Source organism: Mauremys reevesii, linkage group 1 (assembly GCF_016161935.1).
Source record: "Mauremys reevesii isolate NIE-2019 linkage group 1, ASM1616193v1, whole genome shotgun sequence".
NCBI classification, from domain to species: domain Eukaryota; kingdom Metazoa; phylum Chordata; order Testudines; family Geoemydidae; genus Mauremys; species Mauremys reevesii.
The window spans coordinates 139656145-139676871 of NC_052623.1; the positions used below are offsets into that span (position 1 = coordinate 139656145).

Genomic DNA, 20727 nt, shown 5'->3' on the forward strand with positions numbered 1-20727 from the left:
ACAATGAATGCCTTTTGGGGACCCATAGTAGCAGGCTATCTTATGCAAATTCACTCCCCAAAAGCCTATTTCCTCGCTCATTGATGTTCACTGAGAGAAGGCAACAGAAATTCCATACTTTATGGTACCATGTATATTCTCTGTGTCTCAAGAGCAGCCTTAACAGAAACGGAGTACCTGCACCAAGTTATATTTGTGTAACAGAAAAGTTAACTCATTCCTGCTCAGTGTTCCACATAGGCATTGTGCCTATCATGAAAACAAACAAAATTGATGGCAAGAAAAAACGCAACAAGATGATTATGCCTTGCTGAGCATTCCTGAAGCTGTTTACTTTTTCCCCATTGTGACATTTTGTACCTTGGGGGAGTGTCCTGTAACCTTCATATTCCTCATTTTTATATAATCGTGATCTTACATATGAAGCATGCCTTGTAACGTATCAGGGGAAAGGTTATGATGTGCTGAAAGTCATTTATCTATCCATATATGTATATCGTTAATGCATATGAAGTTATGAGAATTGTGTTATACGGTTGTCACTAAAACATGCTGTAAGTTGGGGAATCAGCCAGATACTAGCTCTCCAGAGGCAACAGCAAAGAAAGTAACCAATACCTGGGCAGGGCATCAAACAAACCATCAATCACCATTGTCCAGCAAGGGAGTTACAATTCAATGACTCACTAGCATGAGGCCACACCAAGGGAATTACTCAACCTTGCCTGGAGACTCAACAATACCCCCCAGACATGCCTGGACTTGTGCTCCCCAAGCACATGGGACTAAGAGTAAAAAACAGAACACTGTGACCACATGCTGGGCCTTTCTCCTTCCCCACCTATGCGGCAAACAACAAAGACACTCAGAAGAAGACTGAAGACTCCAACAGAGGAGACTGGCCCAGGTTTAAGGGATGCACCTATATATTAAGGACTGCAGTATCCAGTGAGGTGAGAAAAACTGCTTAATCTAAATTGGGGTGGGCAAACTATGGCCTGGGCGCCACATCTGGCTCTCCAGACATTTTAATCTGGCCCTCAAGCTCCTGCTAGAGAGCGGGGTCTGAGGCTTGCTCCACTCCAGCTGGGGAGCAGGGTCGGGGGCTTGCCCCGTTCTGCTCGGCTCCCAGAAGCAGTGGCATGTCCCCCCTCCAGCTCCTGTGCATAGGGGCAGCATAGGGGAACCACGGCCAATGGGAGCTGCAGGGGCGGTGCCTGCAGACAGGGCAGCACACAGAGCCGCCTGGCTGTGCCTCCACGTAGGAGCCGGAGTGGGCACATGCCACTGCTTCTGAGAGCTGCTTGAGATAAGCGCTGCCCGAAGCCTTCACCCCCGACCCCATCCTGCACCCCAACCTCCTGCCCCAGCCCTGATCCCCCTCCTGCCCTCCAAACCCCTCAGTCCCAGCCTGGAGCACCCTTCTGCACCCCCAACCCCTCATCCCCAGCCCCACCTCAGAGCCTGCACCCCCAGCTGGAGCCTTCACCCCAACCCCCTGCCCCAGCCAGGAGACCCCTCACACATTCTGAATACCTCATATCTGACTCCACCCCAGAGCCTGCACCTCCAGCCTGAGCCCTCCCTCCCTGCCCCCGCACCCGAACACCCAATTTCGTGAGCATTCATGGCCCACCATACAATTTCCATACCAGATGTGGCCCTCGGGCCAAAAAGTTTGCCCACCCCTTATCTAGATGTTGCCCAGTCTAATAGGGTTGAAAGTTTAGACTGCATGCTTATATTTTACTTTATTTTGGTAACTAACTCTGACTTTTTGCCTATCACTTAATATCACTTAAAATCTATCTTCTGTAGTCAATACATTTGTTTTACTGCTTATCTTTACCAGTGGGTTTGTATGAAGTGTTTGGCAAATCTGCTCAAGTTTTGCAAAGGCTGGTGTATGTCCACTTTTCATTGATGAAGTGATGAACCAATTAATAAATCTGCACTGATTGTCTTGAGCAGTGCAAGATGGTATATTCCTGGAGTACAGTGCTGGGAGCTGGCAGAGGGGGAGGATTGGGATGGTGCCTTTCTCTGGGTGATTCATGAGTGGCTCTGGGAGCATTTATGCAATCTACTGGGTGTTGAGCTCCACATGCGGTTGTGCTAAGTGATAACAGCACCTGGAGGGGTTTGCTGCTGGTCACTAGCAAGGCATTGTGAGAGACAGCCCAGGCTGGAGAGAGTTCAGGGGGCACATCGGTCCCACACTGCACCTCGGGGATCCCATCATACCTATCTCTTCATTTAAATGTCTGCAGCTACAGATGGAACCAGTTACTTCACACTTCCTTAGTTAGGAAATGACCAGCCATACCCGCTGGTAACAGGGAACTAGGAATCATTCTTTTAAGAGATGCAAGTATGGACTTCCTCAAAGAGTTGTCCAAGACAAACTATTCCTGTTGTGCGTGTGGACTGTTCTCTCCCAATATAAAATGATGTAGTGCCAAAGCGTACTAGGTGATTTACAGTCAAGTAGGGTAAAACAACAAGTTTTCTGAACCCAAAAGGTTACAATCTAAGGGCCAAATTCCACCCTGCTTACACCACCCATGCAGCCTCATTGCATTAAGGGTTGGATAATTAGGCAGAGCATTCCTGTAGAGCCCTGACAGCAAAGACAACAAGATCAAACTTGATGCAGTAGAAAGGAGGGAGGTGATGCAAGGATTCAAACAGGACTGATGTGATCACTCCAGCTCGGTGATCACTTGGCCGTCCCATGTGAGACCCAGATTTCAATGGGCATCAAGCTTGAACTGCCCCTAGTTGCGGATAGAAAATATACAAGCACTTCTGAAAGAGACAACTGTCTGCTGCCCTGCTTCTACAAGGTAACGGTCAGTTTAATGAGAGCAGTGGAATGTAGAGACAAAATGGAGTGGTCAAGGTTCACCTTGGAAAGGGAGGGGATGGGCTCACAAGCATTATGTGTGAGCAGTTGGCCCCAGCCTAGCCAGCTGTGTGGTTTGTTTTTTCTTTGTAACCTTGTCTGATTAAAAGATCACGTTGATTCAGTGCAAAGACAAAAGCTCAGTCTTCCTTTACAAGGCACATTCCAGTAGATTACAAAGGCATGTCTCCTCTTAGTAACATTATATATATGAGGACACTGGCTCAATTTTTGTCATATGCTGCTAGATTTATGAGCAATTTAACTAGCTTATAAAATACCTAATAAAAAGACTGGTTCAAATACCAAGATTATGAACCTTCATTGTTTGCCATGAAAATAACCAAGATTTAATTATATTAATTTTCCTGGTTTTAGTAAATATGAGTTGAAAGCAGAACTTGAAATGTGAAACAATAATATTTCATTGGTTACTTGGCATCCATTCCATAAGACGTCTACTTGCAGCTGAAAGAAAAGCAGAGGGAATAGACACTTCATAATCACATAGACTTAACAAATAAGTTGAGTTTGATATTTCAAATTGCCCTAATAATATCTAGAAATTGCTCTGGTACCAGTTCTTATCTGGCCACTGTTTGCAAAAACTTGCTTTTTGCAGTACAAATTTAAGTGTTTTATAGGTTTCCTGCTGCTGCATGTAATTTCCATTACTAGGAATTACAAGTACACACAAAGATCTGTCAAAAGGAATTTACAGTTCTAAAGTCCCCAAATTCTACTTTAACTGAACATTAGCTTTACTTCATGCACAATAGAGATATTTATTGTGAAGTGTCAGCAGGGAAAATGTTATGAATAGTTTTAGGGCTTGATTCTCCACCGTTTGCCTCTTGTGCAGAATGGCTGTAAAATGTTAGCATGTTGATTCAGAAATGTGACATGACCATACAAAGGGCAAGGCAGTGGGTAATCAGGCCCTAGGCAATACATATTCAGCCAACATTCAGTTAGTTATAAAAAGAAGGTTGAAATACAGCTGGACCCCAGTGAGTACAGAGACTATGGGAACTGGTTTTGCCTTTTGCAAAGGTGAGAGTAGAGACGGCTTGAAGCTTTATGATTTCCAAAGAGACAATGTCTGTTTTGGCGCTGGAAATGTGGGGCAGTGTGCTCAGAAGAGCCATTTGCTACCTGCTCCTCACAGTGCAGCCACCCAGGCACTCTGGGTGGTTCGGGTCATGGACCCAAGCAGACATGCTCATCCTGGGCCTGATTCCCCAATGCCTTGCGTAATCATTTGCATCTGGACTAGTGGGTGTGAAATGCTGCTATTCTGATCTGATGCATTTCACACCCACTTTGCACAGATGTCAATGATTACACAAAGTGTAAGGCAGTATAGAACCAGGCCCTCAGGGTCCACTACTGTTGCTGGCACCACTAGCCAGCCTGCTCACTACACCACTTGTGCATCCCAACAGAAGGCATTTGCCCCCAACATGGTAGAACACACGATTAGAGAAGTGAGATCCCTGTGCCCTCCTCACACACTACTGCACCTGAACAGTTAAGTACCTGCCTTTCCCAACCTCCTTTGATTCCAACAAGAGCAAACCTTGCTAACAGGATATGTTGCTTCAGATGAACTGCCAACCTGTTGCAGAGACATTATTTAGATCTTCATATACTTTTTAAGGGCCTGAAGTTGCAACCCTTATATTGAATAGCCCTACTCATGCAAGTGGTCCCATTGAATTAAAAGGGACTATGCATGTGAGTAAGGGCTGCGACAACATCTCTTTTCTTAGGGCCTGTTAACTGACAGTTAACTGTATCCCTCCAAAAGGCCAAGGAACATTCTGTCTAGCACATGCACACAGACTTTGCTCTTTTTGAGAGGAGAACTGTTATATGCATGATTTATAGAACATTACATAAGGGAATAACTTGTAATGCAGCATTTTCTTACAAGAAACATATCTTACCAAACAAAAAAGACAAGATGGAACAATTACCATATAACTGCAACCTTCAAAGAATGTTTCTAAAACTTACAGGATCTCTCCTTTCGCAACAAACGTGAACTGACAAAACATTTGATGTTTAAACTTGTCAGCAAATATATGATGAATAGTTAACGCTTCAAATGTACATATTACTTGTACATAGGCACCAGTTGTACCAATGATCACAGTTTACCTTTACACCCAGTGCCTCTCCTGAAATGACGGACACAGTCACACCATTCTCGGAGGGTTTGGGGATGTCTTTGTTTTTCAGTTCTTGGTATTGGGGTTCCACCATTTTCTCTGAACTTCTCAAATTGACCCAGAGTTGCAGAGCATGTGCTGGTTCCTCTGAGCAGAGCATCTCTGCATGAAGAATACCCCGCCCTGCTGTCATCCACTAGAAAAATGGTATAGAAGGAACAGAACACACAACATGGACATTAAATTTTAGAAAATGGAGAAAAGAAAACACACTTGAATTTCATTACATGGGAGAAGTTAATATGACTAAGCTTTTGTCTGGTTAGAAGATGGATTAGATAAACAATAACCTTTCCTAACATTTGGTTTATCTATTGATTTCAAATGTTGAAGTGCAGCATTAAAACAATATAACGTATTTGTGAATCTATTTTAGCAGAGATTTTAAAAAGCTAAAATATGAAGTTTCCCACAGTAACATGGTGTGGTTGGAATTTATCTAAGCATATGACAACAGAGTGCAATATAGTGGCTGAGTTTAAAAGCATCCAGTTACAACTTCTCTTATAACAGAAAGAGGGGTAGTGTTCCTCAACTGCAGGCTCTTCACAAATTCAAATGAAAAGGCAGAAGTAGTCACTGTTTAGGATTAAGATGTCAATGATTCCTTTCTGCCCACTTTCCCATACCTGTAAATCTCCTGGGTTCAATTTACCAGCATGTCCGCAAAAATCTTCATGGGCTATAGAGCCACCATCTAACAGGTAAGTTACCTTGGAAGAATGAGAGACAGATTAAATTGTTATGCAAAAGCTCCCTTTTATTTGTTTTGTTTTTAACAGATAGAGAGCATTCATAAGAAAACAGGTGAGAGTACAACAGAATCAGTCTATTCCACTGTAGCAGAAACCAGAAAGTTCTAGTAGCCCAATATTGACTCACATGGCCACACAATTTGATGTCAAAATTACCCATGTTGAAAAGGATTACGGTTTTAGGATCAGCACTGCACCTTTTTGTTCTCAGCCTCTCACTCATTCCTCTTCTTCTTCCATTTCTCTTTATGGACCTCTCCCACCATCATGTTTTCCTTTTCTCCCTTTTGTTTTTCTTTCAGCATTCCTCTTTTTGGTCTCAATTCCAACAAAAAGGGAAACTGCAGAAGAAACTAATCAAGGCTCTATTTCTGCATAGTAGTGTTTTTGCTGTGATGGCAATAAGGAAAAAATAAAACCAACTAAGATTATCATCACTGCCAGGGCCGGCTCTGGTTTTTCTGCCGCCCCAAGAAAAAAAAAGGGGGGGGGCCGCCAGAGCGGCAAAGCAGGGGGAAAAAAACAAAACAAAAAACATGGGGCGGCCGGAGCGGCAAAGCAAAGGGAAAAACAAAACAAAAAAACCCCTCAGGGGGCTGGAGTCAGGGTGCAGGGGGACTCCCTGTGCTGCAGAGTGCGCGCCCGGTCTAATGGGGAGTGGGGGAGGGAGCTGGGGGGAGAAAGAGAAGGGGGGCGGCCAGGGCTTCAGCGGGGCACTCACCCCGCGGCTCCGACCACCACGCCGCCTGCCGGGAGGGCTCTGCTCCGCTCCGGTTGGCTGGGAGGGAAGGACGCGGGCTGCCCTGCCAAGTTTGCTGTAGGGCGCTCCCCTCCTCCACCCCCTACAGGGTGGCCGGATCGGGGAACCAAAAAAAACAAACCAAACAACAAAACCTGCCGTGCCGCCCTAGGATTGGGCAGAATGCTGACCCGTAGAATCTGCCTCCCCAAGCACGAGCTTGCTCGGCTGGTGCCTGGAGCCGGCCCTGATCACTGCAGACAGTGCAAAAGTGCAAGCCTTGGTCAGTTTCATCTGCAAAGACAGACATATCAAGGTGTAAGTGGAGGAATGGTCTCGCTATTGTGAGGAACTTTTCTGGCTTATACACTATCCCAGTGAAATAGACTAGCAAAGGATCTGAGTCCTCACTCCCACTTCCTTTACCCAGAGGCCTGCCTGACCTTGAGGGCTCCCCTTCCACTCTCCTGAGTGGCAGAGTCCTCGTAACCCTGATAAGGTTGAGCCCAGAATTCCTAAGGGGCTTGGTCCCCAACGTTGTCGTGGCCACTTAGGCCAGGGGCTAGGGCAGGGGTTGGCAACCTTTCAGAAGTGGTGTGCTGAGTCTTCATTTATTCACTCTGATTTAAGGTATTGCATGCCGGTAAAACATTTTAACGTTTTTAGAAGGTCTCTCTCTATAAGTCTATAATATATAACTAAACTATTGTTGTATGTAAAGTAAACAAGCTTTTTAAAATGTTTAAGAAGCTTCATTTAAAATTAAATTAAAATGCAGATTTTATCAATTTAGTGCAGTGGTTCTTAACCTGGGGTGCAAGATGCCCTTTCTGGGGGTGTGAGACATGCGAGATTTTTTTAGAAGGTAAATCATCAAAAACACAAATTAAGCACAGGCACATAAGTACAACTACATTGTTTAATCAAACCTACGTATTTATTAACATTATACATGCTTTAACGATTACTGTAATATACAAACAAAGTTTTTAAGTTTTCAAGTTTTTAAGCTAATTGTAGTGTAATTTTTTTATAATGGCTGCTGAGTGCTGGGACCAGACCAGGAGCAGAGCCCTGGGCTGGCTGCCAGTACCCCAGGCTGGCAGGAGGGCTGAGCAGGGCCGGAGGCCCAGACCCTGGTTGGCAAGGGGCTGGGTGGCTGGAACCCCAGACCAGCAGCGAGGTGAGCGGGGCCGGCGGCTGGTATCCCAGGCTGGCAGCAGGCTGAGCAGGGCTGATGGCCAGGACCCTGGCTGGCAAGGGGCCGGTGGCTGGAACTCCAGATCGGCGGTGGGCTGAGCCGCTCAACCCGCTGCTGGTCTGGGGTTCCGTGCACCGGCTCCTGCCAGCCGGGGTCCTGGCCGCCAGCCCTGCTCCATTCACCCAGGCCAGCAGTGGGCTGAGCAGGCCCAGGGGCCGGGACCCTGGCTGGCAGGGGGCCGGCAGCTAGAACCCCAGACCAGCAGCGGGATGAGTGGATCAGCCCGTTGCCGGTCAGGGGTTTCGTCCGCCAGCTCCTGCCAGCTGGGGTCCCGTCCACTGGCCCCGCTCAGCCACTGCCGGGGGTTCCGTTCACCCAGGCTGGCAGCGGGCTGAGCGGGGCCAGTGGCAGGGACCCTGGCTGGCAGCAGTGTGCCAGTAAAAAGCTACTCGCGTGCCGACCCCTGGGCTAGGGTGTCCCCACTCTGGGGTGCTCTCTGCGCTGGATGCTTCCCTGACCCACTGATCGTTACATACAGTTCAAAGCAAATACAATTTATTAAACAGCAATCAATTTTTAAAAAAATAAGGAAAAAATGGGAAAGATTAAAAGAAAACATGTCACCCCGCTCTGTGGCACGGGGACGTCACAACCAGCATCTCTGGAATGTAGGGAAAGTTCACAGTCTGCTCCTCACACATCCCAGGCCTCCTTTCAGGCCCTGGCTGTGCTGCAGGGATGCCGCGAGTCAGACACTTGCTCTGGCAGTGGCCACACGTCTTCAGGCTCTAGGTGGTAGGATCCTTCTTCCCAGTATCAGCTCCTCTGTTGGAGTTACAATCTGCCCCCCTCAGTCTGGCCTGCAAGGGGTATTGGCTGGGGGCATCTCCTTGTGCTGGGCCCACTGCCCAGGGTCCTCCCTTGCTCTCCCCAGCTGCTCATCACACCTAGCTCCAGACTGCTCCAGCCCCAGCTCCAGCTCCATTCTGCCTCAGCACTGCTGCTACTGCTCTGCCTCCAGCCCCCGAGCTGCTTTTTCGGGCCCCTCTGGCTCTGGTTGCTACAGCTCTCCTCCCAGCACAGATCTGCTCTCTGGGCTGCTTCTGTGGCTCTGCTCCCAGCATTGACCTGCTTCCTGGATGCTTTTCTGGTTCTCTCTGGCTGGCAGAGCTCTGCTCCCCAGCTCAGCTCAGGTCCCTTCTCTCTTCTTAGCTCATCCCCACTCTGTCTCTGGCAGCTCCAGCTCTCACAGAGGATGGGACACCCCTGGCCTCCTGACTCCCTCATTAGCCTGCCTGCCCTTTCAATCAGGCTGACCTGGAGCATTGGCCTCTCCCCATTCCCTCTGGGGACCATCAGTCTCAGGGTCCTGATTTCCCATCAACCCTTCCCCTTTCTTTTGGTACTGGAAGCTAGCCAACCAAAAAAACCCCACTGAGTGTTAGTAAGGGGCCAACAGTCCCCTTACAGGGGAAAGGAAGTCAGTTTAATGATATCCTTGAAGACGACCCAATTCTAGCCTCTGATCTTTACACTGGCTCTGCAGCTATAAAAGGACTGTAAAATAAAGCCAGCTGAAACGGCCACTGGGAAATTCCCAGTCAGCCACATCACATGTAGGGGCTGCTCAGGGGCATGGCCACAAAGAGGTTTCATGGTCTAAGCACCAATGTACTACAGCTCTTCTCCGCTGCCAGAACAACCACTTGGGGCCAAAGCAGCTGGGCATAAGTTATAACATATCACTTGTTCTTGCTCACCTCAGGAATCAACCCAATACCAGGCTGGCCCCAGAATCTGGGACCACAAATGTACCGTGCATCTATCTTTGTCTCACCCTCCCACACAAGCTGAGCCATAGCTCAAGTGGAGCAAAACAAAGCCAAAACAAATTATGGATCATCGGCAATAGAGCCAAGAGTGGAGGAAGGGAAGGAGTACAATTACATGTGGGGGGGAAATAAAAATAAGGCTAAATATAAAGCAAAGATATAAAATGTGCCACACATTTAGACTTCCAGACTAAATAGCTTGTTAAACCAAATTTGATCCTTCACATTGAGGACAGACAGACATCAACAGACAGCTATTATCAAAGAGCTTCTGCTCCTTACTCCAAGCCAAATTCTGGTATTGCCAATGTATTGTCAGACCTCCAAAAATCATGAGATTTAAAAAATAATTTAAAAACATACTTGTCATATGCTTTTGGATGTTTGCAGTGTTGTGGTAGTCGTGTGCATCCCACGACATCAGAGAGGACAAGGCATGTGTCTCTCATCAACAGAAGCTGATCCAATAAAAGGTATTACCTCACCCACCTTGTCTCTCTGGTATGCCTTTTGAGTCTCTCTAGAAAGCCCTCTTGTTCCCAGGGCATGTGTAATCATTTCAGGTTCACAATTAAATCTAAAATGCACATGGAAAATACACACCTCCCTGCTGACTGCTTGGAGGAGGACTCTGCTTACTCTTTCAAAATACTGGGGGTAGCGGAGTAGCTTTTCTATCCCTGTCCATCTCCTCCCCATGTAGTTATCCTCTGCACCCTCCTGAGCCTCTTCTTTAGTCTCCCTCTCATCCCATACATTTTCATGAGCCCCCTTAGGCTTCCTCCTCTCCCCTCTCCCCTCTCCCTCTACATTGTTCCCTCAGTCTCTCCATTCACCTCTTCAGTCTTGTGCTCCACACAATCCCTTGTATTCGCACACTGGGTTCTGTCAGGCCACATCTGTAGATTTCTCCTTGGGATATCATAGTTTCAACCCCCTTTAAAAACAATGAGAATGGGGCCCATCTCTATTAGACAGCCTCATGTCTACATGCCAGGACTGTATGAAAATGGCAGCCATCTTTCCTTGGTTTCAGCCCCATTGGAAAAGATGGACATTTTGAATCAGGAAAAATTCATAAGCTGGAAGGCAGAAATACAGAGATCAAGTGACATTCAAAATCTCTAAATATCACAAGACTGTGGGCAACAGTAGATTCAGAGGTGGATTAAGCAGGGCAAGTCATTGGAGTCGATACAGATGTGCGTCCTCATGTCAAGGCTGAACTTTGCTTGCAGAACATAACCAAAGAGCTGGGATTTATTTATGCGGGGATCAGAGGATGGAGGAAAGGGGTAGAGACTTTTTCCAAGTGAAGGTGGTCTTGTCTGCAGGCACAAAGCAGGTATTATTGTCACCTGGTCAAAAAGCACCCTGAGCTGTGCAGCTATGAATCTGTTTATATTTTAGAGAACGACGCTATACTATTTTTGTACAATGTGAGTTTGCTTCAAATTCCTGAAAAATCTCATTTTTAAAGAGAACAAATTAATCGTTAGACATTGTATCCACACTAATCTTCCTCCTCATCTCATGTACCGTCTCTGCCTTTCTTCAAACAACCTAAAGCCTAAAAGCTTCTGAAATTTATCCTGCATATATTACGAGTTTCTGAAGCGCCTATTTCAATTACAGAGACATTGCTAACATTTTTAAGTCTCTAGAGCTAAGTCCTTGTGGTTTATGATGTTTGTACTGTACTATGCATCCACTGAATTACAATCTTCTTGGGAGTTCTGTGCACTGCTTTATGTTCAATATGAGTAGTGTTCATCTTGTACTCAAGAATTGCATAGTAAGAACCAATTTTTTTTTTCAATTGACAGCTATTCTTCCAATTAAAAACTATTTTCCTGACTGTCAATGGTTTTTCCTCTCTATTTTAAAAAGACATTGTCAAATGCTGTAATAGTACATTTTTACTCTGGTTTAGTGCCATACTAGAAGGTTTAGTTCAACAGTTCTCTGCTCGTTTTTCACCTTTTTATTTACTAAAGGTTGATGGCTGTCCTTCCACTCCACTTAAGGAGGATTATTTCCTCAGGACTTTTTAGTTAATGTGAGCTTCCTCTAGTGCCTGGCTGGCTTACTCATACCTGCATCGTCATGCATTAGGTATTTCTTTCAAGACATAAGGAAAGCTAATTTTTAAATCAAAGGGCCGGTTCATCACTATGTTACTCTAATTTGATGTTGACGTAAACTCCATGGAAGTCAGTGCAGTTACAACAGCATGGCACTGGTATTGAATCAGGCTATTTAGACTCTGATGGACAACATCAGATGCCATATGCCAAGGAGTGGAGCTACAAGGGATGGTACAGAGGTACAGAGCCTCTGTGCCTCCAACTGATTCCTGGTGTCTGTAGCCTAAAAGAAAAAGGCCACTTGTTTAGTACCTGCATGAAATATTGGCAGCTATATAGAGACCCCAGCACAAACTTTTGGACTCCTTCTCTCTTTCAGCAGAAGGCTCAAGGTGACGGAGTTAAGAATCAATTCCTCTAAAGAGTTACCTCACCGATCCGCCCCAAAATCCTATTGTTGGCGTTCTGTATAGTGGCATGATGAGAGTGGACAAGAGCTAGTTACAGCTGAGAGAGTGGGCAAGATAGTGTGAAAAGCTATTTTGCAGTCCCCCAAAGAGTGGTAATTAACCCTTATGGGTTTTAGGCAACTTTGACTGTAAAACTTAAGATGCAGGGCCTAACTAGGATTAATTTAAACAAGGTCTTTGCACTTGTTTTGCCCTGGTTTATGGAGTTCATGGTCAATCCATGATTTAAAAATATCAGTCTAAACTGGGTTGAAAGTAGTTGCTTTAAACTGCATTTACTCTCTTCTTGAAAAGAGACTGGAAGCAGCACCAAGTCCTATCCTAAGGATTTTAAGTGTCCAATAAAGTTGGCTGCAATTTTTCTTCTTGCAACAGTATTTATTTTTGAATAGTAGCATTACCACAATGTATATAATCTTACAAGAGCGCTTACTAGCATGAAACAGTCAAATAATTTTTACATGCAAATTCTATCTGACAATAGTCAAATTTAACACAAATGGGATAAGAATGTCTGCAGTAACTCAGACATTCAGCACTCTGCCCACAATAGCATTTGTAATCTTCGTTTTCACTTTGAGACTCTGCCAGATGGAAGGGAAAAAAACATTTAATAGTAAGTAACCAAAGAATGAAGAGCCCTTTTTGCCAACAGCACATAAGAGCATGAGCCCGTCAACAAAAAATATTGAGGCTTTTAAGCTTGTTTGAAACAAAACACTTATCAGAGGAATAGAGAGGAAGGAAAAAAAGTCACATTCTTGAAGTCCAACACATATGCACATTTCAACACTCATGGCAAAGAGTTCCCCCTCTCCCTCTGAAAGGAGGGAGACATAACTGAGATGAGGTTACTTATTTGGTTTTTTTGATGTGTTAGACTCCAACGAAGTTGCATGGCACTAGTACCCCTCAGACATAATTACTATCCTTCAAAACAGTCATAGACTATCATGTGGAGGGAGGGATAGCTCCATGGTTTGAGCATTGGCCTGCTAAACCCAGGGTTGTGAGTTCAATTCCTGGGGCAAAATCAGTACTTGGTCCTGCTAGTGAAGACAGGGGGCTGGACTCAATGACCTTTCAGGATTCTTTCCAGCTCTATGAGATAGGTATATCTCCATATGTGGTTAAAGGTTTGGCATGGCTACATAAGCTTTTAACTAACAGAAAAACCTTTCCTATAAGATATTCATGAAAATAAAATGAATACCCATTAAGTATTAATAACCATTAATACCACCAAGAGTCAGCTCTTATATATCACAACAATCAGAATGGTTTCAAAATATGACTCAAGTCAAGTCAGGAAAAAAAACCCAGAATAAATTAGGAGCCATTCCCACATATCTCAATACCCAACTTTTAATTCCAAAAATACCACTGATGGAAATAAACAGCATAAAGATGTACTAGGATATTTTGGACCAAGTTCATCATTATTTCAATGTGCTTACACTTAGAAAGACTGTGGTACAATCTCTGTTACTATGTGTTATGAGATAAATTAACTTACGATATAGAAAATTACTTAGTCACATCAGATAATGATTCACCCCAATATCCTGCTGCGGACCACTTAGCAAAAGCCCCTTTCATGGAGCAACATCCTTCTCAAATCCCTGCCCAATCTCCCACTATTTGGTTCACAAAGCTTCTCCTTTTGCTGATCATCGGGAGTGACTTGGGTTAGCCACAAATTAAGGTTTCAGAACCACTGGTTAAATACATTAAGCATGCTCAGAGACTGTGGAACAGTGCATACTGTCATCTGCCAATCCCTTTCCCTGTTCCGTCTGAACTACGTGAGCAGAGCAGTGGACCACGAGGATGCAGGGAGTGAGTTTCTTCAGCTTGGATTGTGCCACACTGCTTCTTCTCTCTACTCCGAGAAAGAGAATGGATGAAGAGATTTCAGAGACCAGCCAGAATTGACCATGCCATGTGCTCTGAGGGTTTGACCCCTGGAATTCAAGGGCCCTCAAAGCCTGAGGCAGCTGAGCTGCTCACTGCATATTAACAACTCATGATTTTATTGCAAATATCACAATATTTGCTCTTTTTCTTGCGGCCCCCAGCTCCTGATGTCATGAGAATCGTAGTTTTCATTTAAAATAAAAGTACATTTTTAGCCCTTGTTCACTATCATCCATTATATTGATAATGATGCTGTAGTGAGTCAAATATTTTTATTTTGGTGTAAGAGTATATTTGATCCCATCCTAGTAGGTGGAAATGTAATTCTTGGGTAACTATGGGATGGCCTTCACTATAGGGAGATCAACACTGCTGCAATCGATGCAGCAGAGATCGATATAGTGGGTCTAGTGAAGACCCGAAGACTCAATGAAAAATGAAAAAAAATGAAAGGCAAATACAGAGTCAAAAATTTGTTGTCTTCTAAGATCTCATGAAGTTTAAAATAATCCCATTATTCTAGTGGGCTGACTAATGATTCCTGAATGTTTGAGGTTGACAAGACTGCACTCAGCATTTGACTAGGGCTGGCCCTTCCCTCAGTTTATGCATGGCTTTTGTCTAATAGATGTATCTCTAAGGGTATGTCTACACTACAAAATTAGGTTGATTTAATATAAGTTGATTTTCTTAGAAATCAATTTGATACAGTCAATTGTGTGCGTCCCCACTTAAGACCATTAAGTCAGCGGAGTCTGTCCACAGTACCGAGGCTAGCATTGACTTTCAGAGCATTGCACTGTGGGTAGCTATCCCACAGTCCTCGCAGTCTCCGCTGCCCACTAGAATTCTGAGTTGAGCTCGCAATGCATGATGGGGCAAAAACATTGTCGCAGGTGGTTCTGGGTACATGTCGTCAGGCCTCCCCCTCCCCATGAAAGCAATGGCAAAAAATCGTTTCTAGCCTTTTTTCCTGGGTTACCCGTGCAGACGACATACCACAGCAAGAATGGAGCCTGCTCAGCTCACTGTTACTGTACATCTCCTGGGTTCTGCTGGCAGATGCGGTACTGCAGTGCTACACAGCAGCAGCTCATTGCCTTTGCAAGTTAGCAAAGACGGGTAGCAGCCGTATTGTACTGTCTGCTGCTGTCTCCTGGTCCCTCCTGGCCGGCCTTGGTGAGGTCGATTGGGGGTTCCTGGGCAGACATGGGTGCTCCTGGCCAGCCTCGGTGCAGTTGGTTGGGGGCACCTGGGCAGACATGGGTGCTCCTGGCCGGCCTCAGTGAGGTCGGTTGGGGGCACCTGGACATAAATGGGAGTGACGCCAGGTCATTTCCTTCTTTAAGTTTCGTCTAATGGAGATTCAGTCCTGCCTGGAATATCAGGCAAGCCTACCAAAGAACCAGAGAGGCAAACGGTCGTTCCGGGTCAGAGCCCCAGACATCTCGCTTCTATGATGAGCTGCATGCCATTCTAGGGGGTGCCCCTACAACTACCCCACCCCTGTGCTTCCCTCCTCCCCCACCCCTCCCGGGCTACCTTGGCAGTTATCCCCCCATTTGTGTGATGAATTAATAAAGAATGCATGAATTTGAAACAATGACTTTATTGCCTCTGCAAGCAGAGATCAAAGAGGGGAGGGGAGTGCAGCTGGCTTACAGGGAAGCAGAGTGAACCAAGGGGCAGGTCTTCATCAAGGAGAAACAAACAGAACTTTCACACCGTAGCCTGGCCAGTCATGAAACTGGTTTTCAAAGCTTCTCTGATGCGCAGCACGCCCTGCTGTGCTCTTCTAACCGCCCTGGTGTCTGGCTGTGCATAATCATTTTGTCTTTTAGAATGGAGTTCTGATAGCACGGATTCATCTCCCCATACGGTGGTCAGATCCAGTACCTCTCGTTCGGTCCATGCTGGACTCCATGGTCACCAGTGCTGATGAGTTCTGCATGGTCACCTGTGCTGATCAGCTCGCTACGCTGGGCAAACAGGAAATGAAATTCAAAAGTTTGCAGGGCTTTTCCTGTCTACCTGGCCAGTGCATCTGAGTTAAGAGTGCTGTCCAGAGCTATCACAATGGAGTGCTCTGGGATAGCTGCTGGAGGCCAATACCGTCGAATTGAGTCCACACTACCCCAAATTCAACCCAGCAGGGTCGATTTTAGTGCTAATCCCCTCGTCGGGGAGGAGTACTGAAATCGATTTTAAGAGCCCTTTAAGTCGACAAAAATGGCTTCGTTGTGTGGAAGGGAAAATCGATCTAATGCTGCTAAATTCGACCTAAATTCGTAGTGTAGACCAGGGCTAGGTCTGTGTAAAGTGAGTGTAAATCCAAATGGTAGTGTTTTTACCCTGACACTGCACAGATATAGGCTGTGCAAAGTAGCCATTGTGATATGGCTGCAAGGTAATGGAGAATCAAACCCAATGATTTTTCCACTCTTGTATTGAGCAAAAATGGTCAGACTTTAGAACTCTTTACTTAAAAATATAAAAGGGGAGAAAGATCCAAATCATAAGTTGAAGGTTAGCTTCTTGGCAGGTCTATAATTACCTTAAACTTGTTTGTTAAAATGATAGTCTAACTAAGGGCTAGTCTACACGGCCACACTACATTGGTGCAGCTGCACCACTGTAGCGCATCTGGTGAAGACACGCTATGCCGATGCATAATTACTCCACCTCAATGAGAGGTGGAAGCTATGTCAGCAAGAGAGCGTCATAGTGAACTGTGGACACCGCTTTAAGTTGATGTAACTTCTGTCGCTCAGGGGAGTGGGTTTTTTCACACCCCTGAGCGATGTAAGTTACATCAACTTAAGCAATATTGTAGACAAGCCCTGAGTCTACTACAAACAGGATTTATATTTGGCTGATCTCCATTTATTTTGTATTTAATTAGTTTAATTAAAGAGATGGAAAGTTTTTCTTAATATCTAACCCAAATCTCCCTTGCTGCAGATAAAGCCCATTATTTCTTGTCCCACCTTCAATGGACATGAAGAAAAATCGTTCACCATCCTCTTTTAAACAGCTCATAACACAGTGAAGACTGTTATCAAGCCCTCCCTCAGTCTTCTTTTCTCAAGACGAAACATGCCCAGTGTTTTTAAGCTTTCCTGATAGGTCAGGTTGTCTAACCGTTTAATCATTTTGTTGCTATGCTCTGAATTCTCGCTGTTTTGTCCACACCTTTTTAAAGTGTGGTGCCCAGAAGTGGACAAAGTACTCCAGCTGAGGCCTTACATATGACACTTCTAATAACATTGTGGGGTGTATTCACAGTCTTTTTTCACAACTGCATCACATTGTTGATTCATATTCAATCTCTGAACCACTATAGCCCACAGACCCTTTCCAGCACTACTACCACCTAGCCAGTTATTTCCTATTTTGTAACCGTACATTTGATTTTTCATTCCTAAAGTTCAGTACTTATCTTTACTGAATTTCATCTTGTTGAGTTCAGACCAATTCTCCAATTTGGCAAGGTCATTCTCAATTCTAATCCTGTCCTCCAAAGTGCTTGCAACCTCTCCCAGCTTGGTGTCATCCACAGATTTTATAAGCATACTTTTCACTCCTTTATCCAAGTCATTAATGAACATATTGAATAGTACCAGATCCAGGGCTGACCCCTGTGGTACCACACTAAATACATCCTTCCTATTTGACAGCAAACCATTGCTAAGTACTCTTTGAGCAGAGTCTTTCAACTAGTTGCACACCTACCTTATAGCAATTTCACCTCAATCACCATTCCCTAGTTTGCTTATGAGAATGTTACGTGTGACCATGTCAAAAGCCTTACTAAAATCAAGATTTATCACACCTACTGCTTCTCTCCTATTGACTAAGCCAGTAACTGTGTCGTCTTCTAATGAAAGCAATATATGAGGCCTAGTTATTATTGTGTGCAATAGAGAAAATACCTCAGGAAACCTCTTAAAAAGATGTTCACATTAAAACATACCTAACTGCTTCGCTGAACCAAACGTAATGTAACTTAGTCTCAATTCACAAACAAAATCAGAGTCCAAATAATCCAGCCAGTAAGATGTCAGGGTTTGGGGGTTTCAAAAAAAAACTCAACCAGTGATGTGCAGAACTCAAAGGTTTCAGTTTGCAGAAGATTCAGCAAGCATTATTGTTTCTGTTTTGCATGTGTTTGCACCCAATGAGTCTCATTGTGAGTTGCATCCTAAACTGGCTGCACAGCCCATGGAAACGGAGGCCCATATATTACACAAACACAGTGAGACAGAATCATGGAACCATCAACACCAACATATGGCTGTAAATAAACAAAGAGGAATAAGTTCATCTACTTAAGACATTTACAATACTCCACTAAGTATCTGGCAGCCCTGCACAGAACGGACATTGAGATGTTCCAGCGGCAGTCAACAAGAATGATAATAAGGCTAGATTATTAACTTGAGCAGAGAGGCTGCAAAAACTCAGATATTGTATACTAAAGGTTAAGCTTTTAAAGTACTCAATGTGGAAGCTTCATAGACCAACACAGCAAAAACTAAGCACTAAGCTAACAAAACATTAAGCGTGAGCTGGACAGTTACTGCACTTTGCAGGAGAATAATACGAGTTCCTTAAATGATACCTTATTGGCTGTGACTCTTTGGGGCATGAATTGCGCCTGCCTCTATGTTTGCACAGCACTTCGCATAAAGGAGCCCATAGCCCATAAATAATAGTAATAATAATTTTCACCATTTATAAAGGGAATACCAAAGCCAAAGCTATACTTATTAAACAGAAAACACACTCAAGTGTTTATAATTAATTTTTGATTTCACAAATGTTACCATGTAATCTGCTGGGAGGCAGAAAGGTGGGACAAGGCTCTCTTTGTTCCTTCCTGATCTCCCCAGGAGCAGAAAATGCTGCTAAAGTGCACCCACAACGTGGCCCACATATTTTTCTAGAATATTGTTTCCTACGGTGTATGTGGCTATGTAAGTGAGCTTTGTTTTCTGTGAACTGCACTTTTAAGTATTTATTGGTCTGCTGCCATGTCTAGTGTCAAGATGTTAGAGGAAGCACACTGCTTTTCCCCAGAGACTTGTTTCTTTCCTTGTTCTCCTTTTATTTTTATATTATAGGGGAATTCAGACTGAAAATAACCATATGTGATTATGCAAGTCTCTCTGCTACAACTCTCAGAATTCCTCATTGACAGGTCAACCACAAACATGGCAGCCTCAAATACCAAAATACTCCAAGGGCAAAGAGTTTCTTAGCCCAAGATATAATTACTGAGGCAACAAGCTGTACCCTCCTGAGGATGAAGATATAGTGAAGTGTTCTCTCTCTTTGCTTGCACCGAATATACTTATTATTATTAATACTTATTATTATTGCGGAGAAACTAAATGGATTCTTTGCTTCAGTCTTCACGGCTGAGGATGTTAGGGAGATTCCCAAACCTGAGCTGGCTTTTGTAGGTGACAAATCTGAGGAACTGTCACAGATTGAAGTGTCACTAGAGGAGGTTTTGGAATTAATTGATAAACTCAACATTAACAAGTCACCGGGACCAGATGGCATTCACCCAAGAGTTCTGAAAGAACTCAAATGTGAAGTTGCGGAACTATTAACCAAGGTTTGTAACCTGTCATTTAAATCGGCTTCGGTACCCAATGACTGGAAGTTAGCTAATGTAACGCCAATATTTAAAAAGGGCTCTAGGGGTGATCCTGGCAATTACAGACCGGTAAGTCTAACGTCGGTACCGGGCAAATTAGTTGAAACAATAGTAAAGAATAAAATTGTCAGACACATAGAAAAACATAAACTCTTGAGCAATAGTCAACATGGTTTCTGTAAAGGGAAATCGTGTCTTACTAATCTATTAGAGTTCTTTGAAGGGGTCAACAAACATGTGGACAAGGGGATCCGTGGACATAGTGTACTTAGATTTCCAGAAAGCCTTTGACAAGGTCCTCACCAAAGGCTCTTACGTAAATTAAGCTATCATGGGATAAAAGGGAAGGTCCTTTCATGGATTGAGAACTGGTTAAAGGACAGGGAACAAAGGGTAGGAATTAATGATAAATTCTCAGAATGGAGAGGGGTAACTAGTGGTGTTCCCCAAGGGTCAGTCCTAGGACCAATCCTATTCAATTTATTCATAAATGATCTGGAGAAAGGGGTAAACAGTGAGGTGTCAAAGTTTGCAGATGATACTAAACTACTCAAGATAGTTAAGACCAAAGCAGATTGTGAAGAACTTCAAAAAGATCTCACAAAACTAAGTGATTGGGCAACAAAATGGCAAATGAAATTTAATGTGGATAAATGTAAAGTAATGCACATTGGAAAAAATAACCCCAACTATACATACAACATGATGGGGGCTAATTTAGCTACAACGAGTCAGGAAAAGATCTTGGAGTTATCATGGAGAGTTCTCTGAAGATGTCCACGCAGTGTGCAGAGGCTGTCAAAAAAGCAAACAGGATGTTAGGAATCATTAAAAAGGGGATAGAGAATAAGACTGAGAATATATTATTGCCCTTATATAAATCCATGGTATGCCCACATCTCGAATACTGTGTACAGATGTG

At 44.3% G+C, this 20727-nt stretch overlaps 1 protein-coding gene across 10 annotated transcripts in view; it reads right to left on the minus strand.

Moving 5' to 3' along the window:
• Positions 1–20727, minus strand: part of PIR (pirin) — a 106130-nt gene that overhangs the window by 56719 nt on the left and 28684 nt on the right. For all 10 annotated transcript variants that reach the window (XM_039506637.1, XM_039506647.1, XM_039506618.1 and 7 more), the window contains 2 exons: positions 5769–5852; positions 5069–5275 (listed from right to left, as the gene is read on the minus strand). In XM_039506637.1, the coding sequence (XP_039362571.1) occupies positions 5069–5275; positions 5769–5852 (291 nt within the window). The remainder of the gene's footprint in view (positions 1–5068; positions 5276–5768; positions 5853–20727) is intronic.